This window comes from Meleagris gallopavo, chromosome 9 (assembly GCF_000146605.3).
Source record: "Meleagris gallopavo isolate NT-WF06-2002-E0010 breed Aviagen turkey brand Nicholas breeding stock chromosome 9, Turkey_5.1, whole genome shotgun sequence".
Lineage (NCBI taxonomy): Eukaryota > Metazoa > Chordata > Aves > Galliformes > Phasianidae > Meleagris > Meleagris gallopavo.
This window is the reverse complement of record NC_015019.2, coordinates 13,875,910-13,898,233: the sequence shown is the minus strand read 5'-3', so window position 1 is coordinate 13,898,233 and position 22,324 is coordinate 13,875,910. Positions and strand designations below refer to the sequence as shown.

General features: G+C 38.6%; 1 protein-coding gene across 1 annotated transcript in view; it reads right to left on the bottom strand.

Annotated features, from left to right (window-relative positions):
• COL4A6 (collagen type IV alpha 6 chain) overlaps positions 1-18,071 on the bottom strand; it is an 86,688-nt gene extending 68,617 nt beyond the window's left edge. The window contains exons 1-3 of the mRNA XM_031554736.1: positions 18,036-18,071; positions 12,592-12,654; positions 6,776-6,859 (exon numbers count right to left, since the gene is read on the bottom strand). Of these exons, the coding sequence (XP_031410596.1) occupies positions 6,776-6,859; positions 12,592-12,654; positions 18,036-18,071 (183 nt within the window). The remainder of the gene's footprint in view (positions 1-6,775; positions 6,860-12,591; positions 12,655-18,035) is intronic.
• Positions 18,072-22,324: the final 4,253 nt, after the last annotated feature.

Below are 22,324 nucleotides of genomic sequence, written 5' to 3'. Positions count from 1 at the left end.
GAAAAAAAAGAAATCATGGAAGCAGCTACCAGAATCTCCCTAGTTAAGATGCTTTAACACAGTTCTCCAATACTGAATTTTAAGAAGTCTGTAACATAAAACAAGAGCTTGTCCCCCTGAGAAGTCTTAAAACATACTCAATATTATGTGTGATCACACTGGACTGTACAGAAGAGCAAGTTTAGTCTTGAAATCCATTGCACAAGGGATCCTTTCAAATGCAATAGGACCTGCTTTATTTGTTTTTAGTTACTCTATGGTGTGGTTCTCATTAGAAGGGTAGGCTCAGTGTATTTAGGTTGGGTCAGGAGGACACGTACAATAATTGCTTAATGTCGAATTTGGCAAAGTTAGTTTTATTACTTAAAAAATAATCTTGGCAACTGTTAAGAAAGCAGCTGGCATGAAAGTTGTTTGACTTAACTGTTACCTCATTTTCTCTCATAATATTGCCAAAACTTCGTAACAACACAGAACAGATGGTTGACATCTTTAAATTTTACAGATAATTCTCTTCCCAAATCATATAATGGCACTTCACTTGCTTAACCAGAAGAGGATTTAAACAACAATTAACCATCATTTACATATATTCCATATGTAAGAACTAGATTTACTACGGATGACAGTACTGCAATATTATCAAAGCTGCAACACATCACAATAATTTGAAAGAAAGCGCAGCTCTTACATCCACTTTTGGAGGAGGATTTGGCTCCTGGATGACTGCTAGTGCTTAGAAGCCTTGGTAGACAGCAGCCTTGCACCCAAAGCTGCCGTGTGCATTCATTTACAACGCAGTCAGTCTATCTTAGAGTTCAAAGATATTACGTAGTCAACTGGTATAGAAAGGTGGAGGGAAAGAGAGAAGTTGGAAAAACTTACATGAAACAAACATATGCAGAAGTCCAAGAACTTTCCTTTTCAGATAGGGCTCATAGACAGTAAAATGACACAGATGACAAAACAAAACAGGCCAAGAATATTTTTTTAAGCAGTATTTCCAGACACCAGTCAGGAAGGAGACTATCGTTTCCAGAAGAACATGGTAGGAATTCTTAAGATGTAGATAATGAAGAATCATAAAAACAGGTTATACTCTGGCAGGAAGAGATGAAGTGGCAACTAAGAGAGCAAACCGACTTAAAAATATGCTGGCGTTGAAAAGCACGAAGAGGATGAAAAGGAGGACTTAGTTAAACACAGGACATTGACTTATAGCATATTTAAGGAGACCACAAGACATTCATAAGGAAAAAGATACAGTTGGATGTACAACTAGATGGCAGGAGAAAAGAAAATAACTCATTATGTTGAGTTTCCATCAAATGGAAAACCAGAAGAAAGAAACTGTAGAAGACAGGAGAGGGGAAAGTACTGCTGCCTTACAAGGCCTGCCAGATCCTAACCTCTGAGGTCTGGTCACAAGATTTTAACATAACTGGATTGGAGTCTGTCTACATTGTTATTGTAGGTTCTTCCTTTCCAGCTGCAATCACAGAAGCCTGGAGGTAAAGCTCAAAGATTACGACAAAACATACATGCAGCCTGGTCCAAACACTGACGTTCTTTTGCAATAGAAAAAAAAAGTAATTGGTTGTTCTTATCCTGAAGATGAACAGAGAAATTTCAGAGTGCAAGTAACAAGGAGAGAAAGTCATGGAGTTTGGCCTCACAGATTGGTCAACCCAGGATGATAAAGAGTTAACTATCAAATTAAGCAGCATTTCATTCCCACTTCATTCATCTAACCTCCTTTTTTGAGTTCACATGCACTAGATGGCTAATTCCATGATCGTATATAAGAATTCAGGAGCATTTTCTAGCGGATACTGCCTTGCTTGATCATGCTTAAAAACAGCAAGAACTAATTACAGTGACTTAAGTCGCCAACAGTTTTCAGGAACTTCTATAATGCAATAATCCTCTTCACTTGAGATATGAAAACATCCCTCAAAAATAACTATAAAATGATCCCAGTATTACTTCTACTATACTGATGAACAAGTTAGTATGCTAAGATAACCTATCTTGGCACTGTTAGTTTGAAGAAAGTGTCAGTATCTTACAGCTTGGTTTGAGAGTCAACCTACAGTGTGTGGATATCAAAATGGCACATATAAAACATTCTTCCAAAAAAATTCATTTTGTGGAGCTGACACTTCCATAAATTGTATTTCATCTGCAAGTCCCTAAACTGCTCCAGTTAGTGATCAAAGCCAAATTCAGCAAATATCTAAAAATACAAGTTGTAATTATTACAATTTCATAGCAGAGGAATGAGAAAAAAAAAATATCAACCTTCAGCTAACTATCAGGAGAGACACTGTTCCTCCTGTAAAACATTGAGGGGATTAGTTCCAGACAAATGTTAAGATCTCTTGCCAATGCAATATAAGCTTATGCTAGATAAATACTAGATTAAATCACCCAAAGTTGTGACTACGGGTTATTTTATGCAGTTCAGTATATGGATGTTGAGGATCTATCATTTTTAGACTGTCTGATTTGCAGTTATTCTAACAGAACTCAACTGTCCACAGATAACTTACACAACGCTTACTATCAACATTTTCACTTCAAAGAAAACCTGTGGAATCTCACATCTCTTGGTACACTACCCTTTAATTCAGATGATGACTGCATTTTTTTGAGTAAGTCTGGCAGATTTTGCTCCATCTCCTACTTACCATGCTCTGCTTCACACTGTAGTTCAGTAGTACACAAACAAGATTTCTTTTCAATGAGAGTAGGTCAGAAGACAGGCTGCAGAGCATGATACACTGCAGTGGTCCTTCTGTTTATGTGACCAGACTAGATTTAGTGTCAAGTATCCATCATGTCCCCAGCTGTCTAATTTTCTAGCCAAACACACTCCTTCACAACCGCATCAACTGCTAGAAATAATTGCAGTGCAAATTTTTGAGAGAAGAAAGAGGTTCTTGATACACTTGCAATTATCATATCAAGTTTTAATGGACTTCAGAGAACACATGATGCAAGAGAGAAATTAGTTGATATAATCATATGCTACAGAAAAAGATTAAATTTAATTAAAAATACCTGGCTCTCTCAATGTACAGTTTTAAGCTGTAAAAGCTGCTTGGTCACCATTTCTACTGATTCATTTGAAAAGCTTTGGAAACAATTTCCAAAATATTTTTTCTTTGAAATTCTTCTTTAGGTGGAAGAGAAGACTTAATAAAAAAATAAAAGATTATTATCAGCTGAAGAGCTCCAGAACAAGCTGAGTAAAGTTTAAAATAAATCCTCGTACTGTTTTAAATTCCAAGATAACTGAACAGGCGTCAGGGAAAAGGTAAACTTGCAATGAGAACTGCAGCTGCTAGTTTATCTCTGCAAGTGTTTGAAAGTAGATGACAGCACATAGAAACAAAAAAGCCAGCACTACCATAAACCAATGCAAAATGAGCTGCACAGATGAAATGGTACAGATCGCCTACTATTTAGTGCTTCTTGAAATGGCAAACAGAGCAAAGTGTCCTCTTGGTTACTGTTGATTTATCTGCAATTATCTGAGCAAGACAATTACCAACAGAGTAAAAAATTTTCAGAGGGCATTATCCCTACCCATAAATTGAATCTAAAACTGAGAAAGGGGAGTGAAAAGTTTGAGTTTTTTTTTTTTTTAAACATAGTAATTTCTTCTGATAGTCCCCAAAATGTTCTAGTGTAGGTCACTCAAACACAAAGAGACTACGTATATTAGAAATTCAGCCTTTCATTGGAGACTAGCATCAGGTTTTACGTTTGCTTTTTCACTCTATTAAAATTTAATAGTTGCTTTTTCCACCTTTCCACTTGTACCCATCAACAGATGTTCTGAAAGGGGATTTTATGTAAAAATGTAAGCAGAAGTGGTTTTTTAAGATGTAAGAGTGTGTTTGGACTGTCTCCCTTTTCAAAAAGGCTACAGGCACCAGGGTACATTTGGGTACCTTCACTATCACAGTAGACCTACTTTTAAACTTACTTTTAAAGTCACAATCACTGCCGGTCAAACAAAAAAAAGAGTGTAAAGATACTGAAATTCAGAAACCCCTCACTTCCATCTAAAAACTCTACCCGTAGTGAGGGCTTCGCACACTTGCTTTTTATTTTAAGCAGAATTATGTTAGATTTCATATTAAAAGTCAGCACAAATCCTAACTGCATCTTAGAGATATAATTGTTCCAGTTTCTCTAAGTTCTTAGATATCTATTTAAGTCCAATCTTTTCATTTGACCTCTGAGAGAACTTCTAGAGAAGGTCCTAGGTGAGACCTTCCAGTGAAAGTAAAACCTTTCCAACAAGAACTAAACTTATGCATAATCACTTCAGTTACTCACAGAACTTTAGCAAATAGGAACTGACACAGATGCCACAGCGCGGCCCATGAGTTTTGCCATTAAATTACACAGAGCCAGGCTTCTCATTAACTTGCCATACAAGGGCCAATTCCACAGCATTAGCTAAGATGAAGGCTTGAAAGTAAACTGGATTAGATTGGACTTCATTAAGCAGCCTAAAATGAGCATCAGCTAGCATTAAGCCTTTCCTGAGGCAATGCAAGCTATAGGGACAACTACCAGAAAGGAACCTTTGCTGTTGCAGAAGATGCACCTTACCACTCTGCTGGCAGAACTCCCCAGGAGGGTGTTAGACTGCATCACCCTACCCTTCTAAACAGAATCCCAACCTGTTTCACAGAAATGATTTATGTTACAGAGATCGTTCTTCTTCCAAGTTCTAACTTAAAAATGAGAAAGTTACAAAAAGAAAAGTAGTATTTTGTGCATGCATTGACAGTCTATAATGAAAACATGAACATGGAGATATGGGGTATTACATACCTACATTCCATTTCTAGAAGTAGGTAACTAAACAGGCAGTAGACTTAAACGCTTCTTCAAGTGTTCCTGCCCCACTCCACCTTTTATTTAAGCGTGTGATCAGCAATAAGTTTATCACAGTTCAGCTTGATCTGATCAGCAGCACATACAAAGGACATTTAAGGACACTCCCTATATTATTTTCAATGAGTCGTCAGCTTGTTGCCATTTTTTTCTTGAGCTTTTCAGCAATTTCCTTAATTTAAAAAGAAAGCTTAGCTTTATTCTTGTCAGATTAGTTGTGCAAACTGACAGCTGAATTTTCTTTTTTTAATAAATACGTAAAAAGGGCATGTGCAGAGTCCTGTCTCATATTTGCCTTTTCTAAACTTAAAGGTCTTGCAGCAATGCAAGAGAAGCTAGGCAGAAAGCCAGGGAATTAGCCTCAGGCTGTATGATCTCCTCCAAGAAACAAACAGTACTGTAGGATAGATAATCACACTGTCCCTTTTCCCAGTTCCATCAGTTACCTTCCTGTCCTCCAACATGGCAGGACTCCAGCAGTTGTCTGCAGATGTCCAAGAAGGTGTCAACAGGGCTCAGTAAGTCTTGATAGAGGCAGTGTTGTAATAGGGACTGATTACCCCTTCTAGCTGACAGCTTACTCCACAGACAGATGGATGAAAGTAGGATGAAACGTATGTTTAAAGGCCTGAAAGCATCTACTGATACAGGTCATGTAAGGAACAAGCTAAAAGCCAAGTGAGTTCTCAAGTCAGCAAAGAAAACAGACTAAAATCTTTGTGACATCTTAACAAAAGAGATACCAAGAGCTCAAACTGCAAGGTCAACACTGTTGTAGCCAGTTCAAACAATCAAGTTGAACCCCAGGAATATAAAGAGACAGAAGAATGATGCTCATTGCTATCCAAAGGTCAAAGCATTTAGAGGATATTCTGTTCCAGAACCAAACCAGGGCTGTGCCTTACCACATCTAATCACAGTGTTGAGTAATTGGCATTAGCTCATATTTTAGGTTGAGAATTTCCTTGCAAAGTTCTTCTGCTTATCTGTTTAGATAGGTTTCCACCCTGCCACACGATGATTTCAAAGAATTTTTATTCTTCCAGAGCAAACACATCATCAGTTATCAATTAAGAATTCACGCACAAGTCTGTCTGCAACTAGGGAAGCATTTAAGAACATGCCTAACACCATTACTAAACAGCAATATTTTCCTAAGCTCAGTCCTAGAAAGCAATGCCTTGAATTTACCCACACATCACTGAAAGACACATGGAAAAAAATACATTAAAATTGTAACTGCAAAATGAAGTTGGCAGCTCTTCATTGCCCTAAAACAGGAAGTAGCCAGGTATGCTAAGGTTAAAACCCTTTCACACAATCAAATGAAATTAAGCTGTTTTAGAGAAACACTGCCTAACATTTGGTTTCTTCAAATGCAGAACTCTGAGAGAATTGCTCCAGCTAACAAAAGCTATTTCCCTCTTTATTTATTTTTTTTAATAGGGAAACATTTAGATTCCTTCAGACTTGTTTCTTCACAAGTAAGTACCAAAGACAAAAATACTTCCACAAACTAACAGAAGCTATTACAGTAAGGATAAAATCTGTAGTGGAAGCCTACAGTAATTCTATTTTTCTTTTTAATTGCTGTAATCTACTTAAAGACCATCTGACTTTATCTGACTGCATAAAGAAATAAGATTCCATTAAACACTTGTTGCTAAGCTAATGATTTGAAAACCTTTAGAAGAGCTTTTGAAATCCTGATCAGGGACATTACAAATGCAGCTGGTCTTCTTCACTTCTGTTGTTTCACGAGGTCATTAGATTCAGAATTACAGAAACTTGATTTTCTTTTTCCTTCACTTGATAAGAGAGACATGATAAATAGCTGTATTCACATACAAAAACTTACCCTCGCACCCTTCTCTGGGAAACATTTGCATCCAGCACTGCAGTCGCGTCCTCCACATGGCCCGCTGTAAGACTTCTTTCCACCCTATCAAAAAGAAACAAATGACTTTTATAACCATTTGTCTGCTGAAGATTTTAAATTATGTTCAAATTTCAAAACTTTGCAGCTATCTTACATCAGTTGTGTGAATTTGTTGGGGAATAAATAGCAAAATACATTGGAAATTTTACTTCTCCATAATTGAATCATTTTCAGAATCACCAAATATTTGAAGAAAATGCGTAAGCACTTAGAGGACAAGTACATTCACATGAGTTAGCAACGAGCATTTTCTAGGACTACCGAAATCCACAAAGTTATGTGATGTTTTGAGATTCACAATACACTAACTAGACATAAATAGAACTGCGCCTCAGTCATTCTGTACATCCAAATATCTCTCCATCACGAGAAATACCAAGGCATCACCTTCACACATTTTTGCCAGCAAGAACAAGCAGCCCCCAAGCCACAGATGCAGAGACAAGTGGGTGGGAGAAGGTGGCATTTTGGATCCATAAGGAGATAATACAAGACAGGCAGGGGGAAACATGAGAGTTTGAACAGATACGAAAAATCCCCACCTCTGTCAACACAGATGTGTTGACAAAACTGCCCAGTTTTAAACAAACCACATCCCCTTCCCACAGCAGTGTTTACAGCCCTTGCAATGCCACCTGTCACATTAAGGGCAACCGAGAGTAGATGTACAGCATTTTGGAGAAGAAGTGATACAGTACTTTGGATTTTATTCCCTATGAAAATAAGTCAGCAGAAAATGGCCTCGTCCACCACTTGCTCTTCCTACAGGTGTAGTAACAGAGGCTCTGCTCTTAAGCCCTCCGTGTGAACACGCTCAGGCACAGTTTCTGCCACTGATGCTGAGTCATGTTTTGCTGTGGAGATGAATTCACACATAGATGCTTTTGGAAAGACCACACAGAGAATAGAAAAGGACAAAAAGAAGCAATACCTCTGCTTACACTGCAGGGAGTTTACAGCACCAGGAGGCCGAAGGCCCTGCCACACACAGCACTACGCATCAGCCCAAACACCTGCACAACTGTCCTCAGGTTTTCAAAGTCTGAATGAAACCAATTTAAGATCATCTCAAGGTGACCAACCTAAGCGCTTAAACAAGTTTAGACTGGATTTGAACATTTTCTTCCTAAAAGCATTCACAGAAAATTAGTAGGTAATAAAAAAGGAAAGAGGAAAAAAACTGCATCTGTGGGATATATAACAGGCAGTAAGAGTATCTCCAAGTTGCCTGCACAGGATGATAAGCAGCAGTATGAGCCTGCAATGTACACTGGCAAATGCACATTGTGAAAACTGGTCCCCATCTTGACAGACGCTGCTGGAAGGGCATTTCTAACCATTAGCAAAATGTGATCCTGGAGTTCTGATAAGACAACCTCAGAGTGAAGTGCCCCGAGACAACTTTTGCCTTATTATACGCATATTCTGCAGTAGAAATCTGGACTCACTGCAAGCCAATGTATACCTCTATTCCTGAGGCTCAACCTTACATTTACACTGTTAGCAGACAGCTTTATGCCACTGGAGAATTAGATTACATCTTCCCAGATGCTTATTCAACTTGGCATTAAATTCTTCCAAGATTTTAGTCTCCACTGATTGTCCCCTTCCCCCCATACAAATTATTCTTCATTCTAACAGTCATTTTCATGAACCTTCAGTTCCTCTGGCTCTGCTAATTCTGCTTTCCCCCAGTAGAGAAGAGAAACACTTCACACCAGTGCTGGATCCCTCCCAGGTTGCTGTCTCACAGCAGTCGCTCTCATGGCACATCAAAGCACACCCTGCCAGAAATGTCTGGTGGCAAGCAGGCCCCTCTCAGTGGCAGAGCACTGGACAGAACTTGAGTATTCTTCCCATCCCCACTGCCTGCACTGCTCTCCACAGCCCTGTGGTTTAGCATATATGGGCCAAACCAAATTCCTACTATAGTCAAAATAAATCTTCCCATTGACTGCAGTGGGATTTGGATCAAAGACTCACTGAGGTTTATTAAAAAGAGAAATTATGTCCATATTTTGAGTAAAATTGCGTATACATTGAGTTTCTATGTTCCTTTTCATAGCTTGAGTTGTCATTTTGCTTATTTATGAATGAAAGCACTTGGGAAGGAAGTAAACCTAAGCCAGCTGGCTCTAAACCAGGTGTTACATGCCCTGAGTGTTTTATTTAGGGGAAGGAGCTGACACCAGACACTCCAGTACTACTTAAATAGCAAACAGACATGTACATAATATTGATGTATACAAATCTAAAGGCTACATTTAATATTCTAGAGTAGTGCTCTCTTCTGAAGAGGTTTAATATATTTTTTCCATTCAAATGAACAACTGCATTGGTCATTTGAACACTTACAGATAGGAATCTGGATGTGTAAGCACAGGCCCTTCGTACCTGTTCTGTGTATGTATGCAGATAGGAGATCTGACTGCCCTGAGATGTATTTCAGGTTGACAAAAATGGTTCCTCAGAAACAGTGCAAAAGAAATGAAGATTAAATGATTTCAACTTCATTGACTAAAAGTAGACCAGGAGTTTTGCAGGAAAAAAAGTTAAAAAACATAACTCAGTACCGATGATTAAAAAAATAGCAATTTGAGATGTAAATAGCTAAAATGGCTATAACATAGGTGTAGTAACACATTGGGTTATTTCAGTTTTATGTAAGTATTACTAGTACTCAGCATAGGAAAACAGTTTAAAAAAAAAAAAGGAGTGAGGATTTTTTTTTTAAGGTTTTTTTTTTATGTTTTTTCAAAACATTTTAGTTAAAAATATTAGTGAGGAGTGGATTTTTTTTTTTTTTAAAGGCATTCAAAAATGCTAGAGGAAGATCATGTATACCAACTCTCATTTCTGGTGTGCCACCCTCAAGCATTTGTGCCCAGCTGATTCATTCAGATGGAGTGCCATTTTAATCTTTCCATTGACTCCAGCAGGTCCTGGAGCAAAGCCAAAGACAGTAAAGAAAGCTAACAGCTGTGATACCATAAGAGGTGTCCCAGACCCATGCTCATTCCAGCTCTTCTATAGCAACACACAGGACCTCACAATAGCAGCAAATGATATTGAAGGTCTGCAAACCCAAAGAAACTGTACCTGCAGGAGCAAACTCCTAACAGAGGACCTGAGTAAGATTTTGAGGAAAGACAGCTCTGACATGTGAGCTGGGGACCAATTTTCTCCTGCTCTGTAATCTAAGGATCATCCATGGAATACGTAAGAACTTTAGCTAAAGGCAATGACTGCTGTCAGATGGTAAAAAGGGTGAACCCACAAGCCAAGAGATAAATACAGTGAGGGCATGTTTTAGAGAAGGGCAGCAAAAAGGTGAAAACCATGCAACTATCATTAACATGAGGAAAATCAAGTAGCAGTGGCAGTAATCGGAAAGGAAGCTGGAAAACTTTAGGAGAAAAAAAAATGGATTTTAAGGAATGCCAGCATACTCCATAAATAGGAGAATGTAAAGCATGTTGAAAGAAGAGCGTGTACATGATCAAATAAAAAAGAAAATGATGAAAAGATGAAGATAAAAACAAAGTGGAAGAATCTCAGACTGGCGTAAGGAGTTATGCCAAGGAAGAAACTTTTCCCTAAGCCTTATATCCAGTAACTTCCAATCTCCAGTTAAGGACCACTCTAGTCCAGAACGAAATCCTGACCACTTTATGTTCCTGGGAATGGAAAATAAGGAAACTTCTGAAATTCGCAAAAAAAAATTGTCATATAGTCAGACCTATTATCTGCTGATGACTAATAAGGAAATTATATTTACAGTACTAGACACCCTGGTAGAATGTCACAGTAAAAAAAACAAGTGAAACATAATCTCTGTTTACTTCATGAGCTAGGTAACATTACCCTTTTTAGCTCCCATAACTTTTAAGATTTCTACGGAACTTTGACCCAATTCTGAAAACATTTATCCACACATTTATCTCTCTCTCAAAAATTAGCAGTCAATTCTACTTTGCTATGCATGTATTAAAAAGAAGGTGCCATCCTAACTTAAAATAAATCCTTCAAACCTAAAAAACCTGATAAGCCAGGAAGCACAGCAACATCTGCACTCAGAAGTGGCAGCATGACCCAGCAAAGACAGCATAATGTCACGCAGCAAACAGATTCAGTAATTCTTCCCAACACAGAAGGTGTCAGAGCAGAAATAAACCGACAGGGTTCCCAGTTAGACTGTATGAGAGCATTTGCTCGGATTTATTTGGGAGTGAAGTAAAGAGGTGCAAATACATCAGGAAAGCATTGCATGAACTTAAAATACAAACATGTTTTTTTTTCCCCCACAAAGAATATCAAATGTTTGAACTCACTTCTTTTCTTAGATACCCCAAAACTTGACTTGTACTGTCTGTCAAGTTGGTGGCTTTTAAAAAAAAGAGGTAAAGCATAGGAACTAATAATTAAAGGATTTTTGTCAAATTGGTGGGTAAATAATCAACAGGAGGCAGCAAATTAAGAGCAAATCCTGAGTGACTACCAAACAGACAGATAGAAACCTCTGAGCAAACGACCACGTGTGATACACCCCGACACGTCATCTTTGTCACACCACACTTCCCAGAACTGCCTTGCAGCTGTACACATAAAATACACAGGAAAAGTGATCACAGAGATCATGATGAGACATTACACATGTGAATAGGATTTTAGCTGGAATATAGTGCACCTTTTTTGTCACTTAGTTTTAAGTAGTATGAACTCTGCACAGGCACAAAGCTTGAAAATCCCTCGTTACAAACATGTGGTTTAAGATTCTCCCTGCTATAGAGCATGGTTTACTTAGGCCAGAATGAAGACATGGATGTGATGCAAGTACCATTTACCCATTCATCAAAAAGGTAAACGCCAGAAGCAAATGAATCTTATCTAAACAATGTTCTGCATTCTACTCTGTTGCTAGGAGCATTTTACACCTCTGACTGTCAGTAACTGAGAACCTATGTCAACAGAAAGACCTTTGTGGTAGGAGTATGTAAACAGTGCTACAGGTGACCATCAGGGACTGAATGCTGGGTTACATACATTACACTACACAGACAGAGAAAAGGACTGTATTGGCACAATAGCAAGTATGTATAAGCCTCCCTAAACATATGCAGGAGAAATAAGATCTTTAAGCAGACACCCTTCCAGTTATGAAGAGACATCTATGAGCTGCTATGTTAATAGAGTCACAGCATGAGGCAAGACTCACTGCCTGCCACTTTTGCTTTGTTGCTAAAGCGTTTCATGGCAAAGCATCACCTTCCCTCCAGTCCCTGCTATTAGCAACAGAACTATCCAGAAAGCAAAACATCCTATTCAATGAAAAAAGTCGACCTCAATATAAACATTGGTGGAGACTGTCTTCCAGATACCCATTTTCTACACCTACAAATTTCTCCTGTAACTGGGTACATAGAAGCCTAGTGCAAAATTGTGACAAGGCTGGAAAAGCAATTTTCCAAGGACTAGTAAGAATCAAGATGTAAAAATACAACAAGTAAGAATCCGTACAGCTTAAACAGTAACACACAAACCACATGTAAAGCCAGACTCGTTCTGAGCACTGCTCTTCTTCCCACAGTCCCATGTAAGTGAACAGCCTCCCAGCACACCAGCAGTAGGAACATCACTTACTGCTTCTTCAGCATAACACACAAGTCTGGCTCTGCACTGCTCTGTCTCCCACCAGTTTTCAGTTCAGTTGATAGGGTACATAAAGCAGTACATACTTCTTCCTCAATACCCTGCTGCTCAATGAGCATGTAGTTAAAGCCAGACAGTTTATTTACAGCCTACATGAGCAAGGACACAACACGCAACCACAAGCTTATCTCTTACTGCACAAAAGGCCTTTCAAAGGAAGCTATTAAATGTGAATTTGTAGCTAAGATACTAATTCATTTTAAGGTTCACTGACTTCTTCAGTAAACCAATTTCCTCAAACATTTTCATTCATTTCATAGAGCAGGCAAATGACTGGCAGCTGAGACCAACCGATAGTTACTAATAGAAACCAACCCTCCTCCAACTCCAAGGACACACGAGGCTACAAAACTGGGAGGCAATCCTGGCCTAGCGAAACTAGTGACAAACTCTGAATCAAATTCAATCCTGTGTTCAACTCCCCACTTTCACTCCTGCCAGTGAGACCGGGGTGCCAGCACACTAAAAATGAAGTGTTAAAGCAAAAATGAACCAATGCCTTTTGAACAGTATGAGGGTTGACTGACCCCTGTTTTTTGAGGAAATGTATTTCTCACCAGCTGGCTGGAAGCTGAGGATGGAATTTGCAAAGATTTTTTCAAAGTATTTTTTTTTTTTTTAAATTCACTCAAGTGATTTTCATTCATACAAGTAACATCATCAGACTTCTGCAGAGGGAAGCATTCTCACAGCACGCAATTTACAGAGCATATCACTTGTGCTAGCAGCCAAGCAAACCAAAGGTACTGTATCTGGTACACAAGCAGCCACAGGCCTCATGATACTTGTGAGTAGCTTAGGAGATTCAGTAGTAGAGAAAGGGGAATGAGCTGGACCTGAAAATGAGTAACAAAATTCCAATTCACTTCATGCCTCAACCCGGTCTGAGTGTGCCACAAGGTGTGGCTGCCAGCAGCCCACAGGTACCCACAGCCACTCCAGCAGCACCAACGCAACCAAAGCAAGAACAACTCTACAGCCAGCTCCGGTTAGAGCAGTTATAACCTTTAATACATAACAATACACGTTTGTCCAGGAGCTTTCATTATTTTTGGTTCTCTTACTTGTTGACACTCAAGTTATTTCTTACCAGATGGAATGCAGCCAGGCACAAAGCACACGGAGTCCCGCGGGCAGTGCCCACGTGTTTATGGAGCTGAACTCATGGCAGCACGCTCACCTGCAGCTGCCTGTGCCTCAGGAGGAAGAAAGGGGTTTCCATTCCATGGAGCTGGAGGGCTCTGCATTAATTGCACAAAAGCCGCAGAGGGATATCCATGAATTCATTATCATGCAAATGTGGCAGCAAAAACAAGGGACAGCAGTATATTGCATCCCACTGAAGGAAAAAGTGCTTGCAGATAACTCACTGTTGCTTCACTGAACAAGAAAGACACATCCTATTGATAATGTTTATGAATCCCAAAATACATCAATTTATATGGAGATAATGGTGAATCTATATTAAGTGAATTTTTAAAGCACATTCATATATTGATGCAGTACATAACCTAATAAATTACATTGAGAAATAGTCTGCTTTCCTTGTATTACTTTCTATCAAAGCTGGGCATAAGCCAAGTGAAGAAAAGGAGCATTGCCCTAGTTCTTTAACTGCACAGAGTTGTAAGTTACACAGCCTGAAGTAATGACTCCAAGATCAGAAATAACTCTTATTTATATGATTTAGCACAGGTATTTACCAAGTCTGTACTTGCCCAGCAGCCTTATTAGCCCTGTGTAACACTTCACCCACAACCCCTGGATAAATCCAACACACGCTGCCAAGCAGTATAGACACTTATTGTACTGAAGTTGCTGAATGGATTGATACTCAGGATACTAAAAACTCATATAGGTGGATATTAAAAGAAGTATAGATGACCTTGTTGAAGGAGGTGGACATTATGCAATGTATGTATATGATATATACCACCATAAACCAGTACAAGTTATCATAAACAAAACTAGCAAATCAGATAAAAATCATTCTTAGAAATACCAACCTCCCAGCAAGAGAATGGATGCTCTTGCATCAGATAACCAGCTCTCCCTATCCTAAAATGTTCCTGTGACACATAAGAGCTTTCAGACAACTGTAAAGGTATGTATATGGCTTGGAAAGAAATTTTTGCGATTCATCCATTCATGAACTGAAGGTACCAGATGATTCAGCCAACCCTTTTACTTGTAATCATGCTATACCTTGCAAAAAGCTGATAAAACATAACTATTTTTCCAAAACTACTTTCTTACCAAATCACTCAAGTTTCCATTGTTCCAGCTGGACAGTTTTCAAGGCCCACTATACATTTATCAGTCCCTCACATAATCTTTCAGAGCAATCTTTGAAACTGTCTCATTTCTTACCTCTTGCCAAAATAGTAGCACAAACTTCAGCAACTGTAAAGCACTTGCAAGCAATATATGTCACTTTTAAGAACTCCCACAAATTATAAGCTCGTAGACTTTTCTGCATAGTTCTGTTGCATGAGAAGTCAATTACTGAAGACTTTTTCTCAAAGTAATGTTTTTAAATACAAAAACTTGTCCTTCAACCACAACAGAAATAAGAAAAATGAGTAACTTCATCTATTTCAGCCAAAATGTTTGTCCACAGGCTTATGTATCCGAGGTGAATGCAACAACTCCTCTTGCAGAACTACACTACACATCCAGTTCTGCATTCATTCCAGATGCAGCTGGTTGGCAGAAAAGCATCAGTCCTGAAAGTGACTCATCTCCTTTATCTTATAAATAATTCTAACAATTAAAATACTAGAGAAGGAAAGTCTTCACGAAAATGTCAAGGGCACATAGTACTTAACAGCAAAACATATGCCAGAATGTTGGAATATGTCCATTGTGACTCATTCTCCAGTTTTATAGTCAACACAGACCACCAACACTGAAAATATTACCAGCAATTTATACATTTTAAAATAAGATGCAAATAATAACTCAGCTACAAAATGTGTTTGTTTTTTTAAATGCAAGTTCCAGAGCTGAAAAATGAAGATATTTTAAAATGAAAACATTGGTAGAAATTGGCCGTGCTTCCAGTGATGCCCTTGGCTAAAAGTTGATGATTGAAAGGCAAGGGAGGAAACTGCATCTGAGCTTCCACTGCGAAACTAACTACTGATCTTTCTGTCCATCTTTTGGATTTGGATCAGTGAAAAAAAAAAAAAGTCTGGTGTAGCTGCTTACCGCAATGGAACTACACTAGGGGTCAATATAGCCTTATGCGTGGGAGGCAACTGGTAGGATGCTTGATCTATCTCCTGGGGAGACAGCAAAGAGTGGGAAGAGCCTGAGGAAATATGTAACTTCGAATAGGAGGGAAGCCTCTCAACAAGTGGCTTTTGAACATCATCTGCACTCAGACAACTCTGTGTGCAGCTTCAGCTAACCCAGCCACCATCAAAACAGCCTGAAACAAAGGAGGGAATGGTAAAATAGGACCTACAGACATTTAACCATCATTGCATCTGCATAAACAACACCTGCACCTAACCTTGGCAGGCTCACTTAATTTCACTTTTCTGTTTGCATCTAAGATCTTGTAAAAAAAAAAAATACAACTTGTTTAACCATCACACCCTGGACATATCTTGTACAAAAGGACACCACTGGTTTCAGTAAGTTTCTTGCCAGCTTCTTCAATTAGGCTCTCATTTTTTTTCTTGTGAACAAAGTAAATCAATTAGAGGCCAAAGAAATAACCAAAATTTATCTAGATCTGCTTTGTTTCAATTTTATGCACATACAATATACATCTCAGCAGTACTCTGAATGTGTTTTAGCTACTACCTTAATTTTATTTCCCCAGTGAATACACTACCTTTCCAAAAGCAAGGCTCTGCATCACTATTCACTGTTAAACATTTTTTGTGAAGAAAAATTAAAATACTCAATTCCACACTGCATTGAGATCCATGTTTAATACTGAAGACCTCAATGAGACCAAACAACATCGTTCAGAGTCTTGCTAACCAGAAATCAATTTAGGTATATGGTTGTTTGTTTGTTTTCAGTTTTTGTTCATCAAAGGCCTTAAGAAACAGCTCTCACAATACCTGAGCATAAAGCAAGCCTGCAAAAAAGAAAAAATACACATTGCACAAAAGATGATAGTCCCCTAAATTTGCCTCAGCCTCAACTAAAACAGCACAACTGCTAGTCCCGCCTTGCTGCGGATATCTCTGAACACGACAGGGGAAGAAAACGATGGATGAAAATACATTTAACATCATAATAGAAGCAACATAACTCCCAAATGTGGAGAAGATGGTGAGCAGAACTCACTCTTATCTAACACTTCTATTTTTAATAAAAACACCATGTAGATTTTAGCTGGAACACAGCATACATTGTGTGTGATTAGCCCAAAGGACAAAATAGGCTGCTTGGAATATTCCAGATTCCTTCCTTGTCGGGATTAGGAAAAGGTTGCCCTCAGCACTGAATAATCCTGCATGCACATTTCTGCAGATACTGAGAATACATAGACAACTCACTTTCTCCACAATGAAGTCACAAAAAATAATCCTGAAATAGCCATAATCGCTATTACTTCTAGAATGGGTACACAAAAAGCCTCCTGTATATTTTCTGATGACATGGTATATGATAAAAAAAGTGTATGGCTACTTTAACTACACTATTTTGATAATTAATTCCCATTACATAAGAATTCATATTTTGGGGAAAGCAGTGCAAGTACTCTTGCTAATCAACCGCAGTTTGCAAATTTGCAGTAAATAGCTTCACACAGTGCTTTGCACTTGAAGTCTTTGTCACATTATCCAGATACACTGGTTAAGAAACTCTGATATGCCATCTTAATTACGGGAAAACTAATTTTGAAAACGAAAATGAGTGATTGAGAACTGGGTTCCTGCAGCAAGAAATCAGAACAGCTGAGATAGGAAGTTACAGACTGGTTTGGCATTTCTATTTTTTTATATAAACAATTAGCTCCTTCTGCACCACAAATTAATGGTTATGGAGGTGGCACTTGGCTGTCCAGATTACTAATATACTCACTCCAGATTAAATTTCTAAAATAGGATGACACATCAACTGAAGACTGGGTGGAGCCAAGTGAGAACCACTCCCATGGGCAGAAATAGTTTAGTTAGCAAAGTTTTATGGCCCAAAAGCAAAAAGTTTATCTACCTTTTCCAGTTCACTGATGACGTCTAAATTCTGGTCAGCCATGCTTTTTGAGAAGGGACTGAAAAAATCTCAACCAACTCATTTTTTCCTCATTTAACCTTTCATCCTATTTTTGAAATAGGAGATCTGCATCATAGGTCAAATGGATTGAAATGATCAAACAGCTGGAAGTCTTTATAGTAATTTATCTAAATAAAAACATATGTACTCATCTTCTGGAACTGTCAGAAGACTATAGGTTAGAGTACCAACATCATTAATTCTTTGACATCTATCTGTATATTCTCACCTGTTTTCTTTCTTCCTTCATTCCATGGGGAGTCATCTAATCGCAGCTCACCTTGTACTCTGTGATCCTGCAAACATGAGCTTGCTTTTGTTTGGATATCTCCTAAGATCCCTAGAGGTCTTGTCTCTGGATTGAAGCAATAGACTAAGCCTACAGCAAATACCATTGTGAGGCATCTCACTGTATGAAGTTCATCAAGTCTTCCAGTAAAGACTTACTACACCAGTTCCAGAAGGTACCAAGCACACAGTGTGTTTCTGGTAAATAAGGTCACAAAAGAAACTAAGGAAGCAGTATTCCACCCACAAGACACTTCAAAGAGTAGTATCAGTGAGAAATTACACTCCTTTGGGGGAAAAGGATGACACCACTGTTTGTTTTAGGCACTGCACAATAGGGTCTTGCTGTTAATTAACCTTTGCCACCATAGTAAGCACAATTTAAGTAAATACCTTTGGAGCTGTTCCTCTATCTATACTATTTATATTATTTTCAGGGAGTTGACTTGTCATGTCAAAACAGTGTCTCTCATAGGAACATGCAGCTGTTGACTCTTGGCTGTTGACTACTTTGTCATCTTGATTGGTCGTTTACCCTCTACCCAAAAGATGACAGCTGAGTCATCTTCAAAAGTATTGCACTAGCATAAATGTCAGTGAACAACTGGTTCTTTCATGTCAAAATTAAACATAATGAATGGTGCATACAACCTTAAAATTGTATACACTCCTGCATGCACATTAAACTGCCTAAGCAATTTAGAAAGTAAAATCACGTTGTTTTACTATAGCTCTACAACTCTGCAAGAGAAAAGTTACATAAAAGGCCCAACCAAGCAGCAAATGCAGTCAAAATGCCCTCTGAAGTCTAAAGATCTCTCATTTATGCCTGAACGTAGGACAAAGAGTTGACAATAGTTTTCCAGTACAGTTATTAGAAATAAGAGTACATAAAAGGTGCAAAATTAGGAAAAATAAATTATGTTTAAAAACAATTGTACATATGCAAGATTGACTATACTACCATGGAAGCACATTTATGCAATTAAACTTGATTTTATTAAAGTAACTCCCTTTTCTTGCCACAGCAGCTGAGAATAAAGCTGAGAATAGAATTGTCATCTAGAGCGATGACAATAACCATATGGTTTTAAACAAAGCTTATCTATTAGCACATTTATCTCAAAGTCCTCTACAAAAGCAGTGGCCATCCGGCAAAGCATTTTTCAAACAAGCCACCTCTGTAACAGATGAGAAGAGACCAGGAGAGAGAAAATTTTATCTATTAGAAATACTGCATTTCAGTCATTTTTTCATTCCATACGGAAAACAGATTAGAAAATCAAAAGCCTCCTGCAAAATAGAAGTCTCTTCAGGATAGAATAAAATGTGTGTTTTTAAAACACTGGGAAATAAAACGTAGGGCGCACTTTTCTTACCCTAAAGCAAGCCTCAGGAGCTTTTGCTTCAGCAGCATATGAAATTAGAAGACTGGAGCCCTTGACTGCTGAGCAGACAGGAGAAGAAAGCGGCCAGAAATCAGGCAGTTTTTCTAGGAAGATAACTTCCTAGTTTCCACCTTCTCCAAAGGACTCCTTGTGGTTTTTCAAGTTTTGTCTCAGCATTTTCTAGTATTAAAACATTCTAAGGGGGATTTTCAAAGCCATCTGGACAAACAAAACAATTGTCCGTCCATTGGAAATAAGTAAGTAATACCCCAAAATACAGACACAAAAGACAAAGATGAGGGAGCGCAAGAAAAGACAACAGCTCCAAAAGAGGCAGAGAACTGGAAACTGGAGGACACAGGGCTGGGAATTCAAGACTTAAATAACAGAAGACAAAATCCTTTTCAAATTCTACCCAGAGAGGAAACAGCGATGACCTGAGTCTGCTTCCTCCTCCGTACCCCAGCAGAGAGCTACTGAGCTGCCTGCAGTCAGCTGTTGCCTCCTTCTTGGGTCCCCCATTCCAGCTTTGCCGTCACACAGCAGCTCTTCAGGTTGTACTCTGTGCCTCTGAAACCCAAAGGGAACAAGCTGAAATTGCAGAGAAACTTGAATTTCCAAGTGTTTCCCAGCACTCCCTTCTGTTCAGCAGAGCAGCAATGGCACAACCAAGGAGACAAGATTCCTGGACCCTGCCCTGGCTGGACTTGAGCACAGAATGACTACTGCAAATCCACACAAGGCTTTGAGGATTGCAGTGTGTCTAAGACATGAAACCAACCACTGAATTTCTTAACAAAGAATGACTCCTCACTCATCATACTTACATATATATACTGCACAGTGCACACAACAGAACGTTGAGTTTAGCATCACAGCTGTTAGTACAGGTTGACTTTCTGAGCTGTTCTTATTAGAAGGTGGCTTTGGCCTGCAAGAGAATGCAAACAAGTTGTCCTGCCACAGACAAATGACTCCTTACAGTAACAGCCAGCCAAGGCTGCCCACAGGGCAGGACAATTTGCCTGACGATTTTTCTCCTGCATACTAAGAGAGGACACTACTACAGAGCTATGCCAGATGTCAGCTGGACAGCAGGTCAAGAAGCCAAATCAGGCTGTATGCCACACCTTGGAGAAGAACATAGCTGTCCTGCTAATTCCTCTGCCTCATGACACGGATAAAGGAGAAGTGAGGGAAGGGAGGAAATATAAACTGAGGCAAACAACTAGAAAACGTCAAAAGAAATAAGCGGCTCCATTGTGTACCCATGTTTTTAATTTATTGTTTGAGCTATTTAACTTCAGGTAACACTTTTAAGCAGAGTGGATGTCTATTCATCAGCTGTGGATATTGCAAACTTCTGCCAAGCCAAAAATGCACAGTCTCTGCTAAGGATAATCTTACCTGTCTGGAAAAGACAAAATGCCTTTCTACCATTTATCTAGATTAAACAGATCAGAGGAGGTAAGGACTGATGCAGTATTTTGACAGGATGAGAACTTGTTTGCTGAGGAACAAGCACTGATTAAATCTGAGACAATGCGTGCCATGAACACTACTGCTAAGAAAACCAAAAAAGGGCAAAACACAGAACTGGCAGAATAAATGCATGATTTTATTTACAAACACCCTATTTTTAGCACGTATCTAGGCTACTAAGAAGATTATTAGCTTTCAGATTATATATTACACAAAATACATGTCATTATTAGTTTGTACTGGATATGGAAAGAATGAGACAAAGGGAAACTATGTTTAGTAACAGCTATAAAGGATAGTCTTCTGAGGCATCGTTATCAAAACTCCACAATTTAGGAACAGTACAAACAATTTCTCTCTCTTTTTTTTTTTTTAAGACATGTGACATGTATTCTTTAGAATTTTGATTTTATAATATTACTTCAAGTGTGTGTGAGGGAAGAAAAACACAGATTGTGTTTTCAGATTGCCTTGCACATAATAAAAGGTACCTAATAAGCATATGCAACATCAGCTTTCAGTTGCCCAGTTTGCCACAGAACCTGATATAAAATTTGTTGAGTTTTTTTCCCCCCCCAGTCTTTACCAAAGCATGCAAAGGAAAATCTGTCATCAGGAAGACTAAAGCTAGAAAATTAGACTGAGGAGTCTGCTGCAATTTAGAACTGAAATATCTACTTGATATAATCTCCAGAACTCCCTTTTGCCAAAGGCAGAGATCTGTATCACTAGGTGTGTGCCCTCCCAGGCAACTGTTTGAAATGGAGACTTGTTAAATGCTTAACCCTTTAATCCCCATCTGCCTACCAGATCCATCATTGCCAAAGAGTGCTGCCTGGAATAATTCAGCATCTCAGATGGGTGGATGAAAAGAAGCTGTGCAGAAGGAAAAGCAACAAAAATAAAGCATAAACAACGAATGTAAAGCAACAGACAAGGCAAAATAATGCTTTGATCCTGGAAGTCCAAGCAAATAACTATGTAAAATTACAAATTTTACCTATATGAACACATTTAATCTATCCAAGATTTCACCTTGCTCCATCTTTCATGGAGCCCAATAGAGCTGATAATAGGTAGAGATCATTTGAACCACAAAAATCAAATGGTGGTGGTAAAAATAACAAAATTCCACTGAAATTAACATTTAATGACCAGCTTCCATAACTTGTCTTCCTCAAGCAGTCCCTCAGGACTGAGAGTATCACTTTGGTGAGAGTCAGAAGTGCTCGATATGGGGGCCTTGGAAGGGAAATCTGCTTGTTTAAAAAGCAGTTGCCCCCTTATTCAATGCTTAGAATTTAAACTGATTATCTTATAGAATCAGTAACACCAAAAAAACCTCATGTCCACAATATTC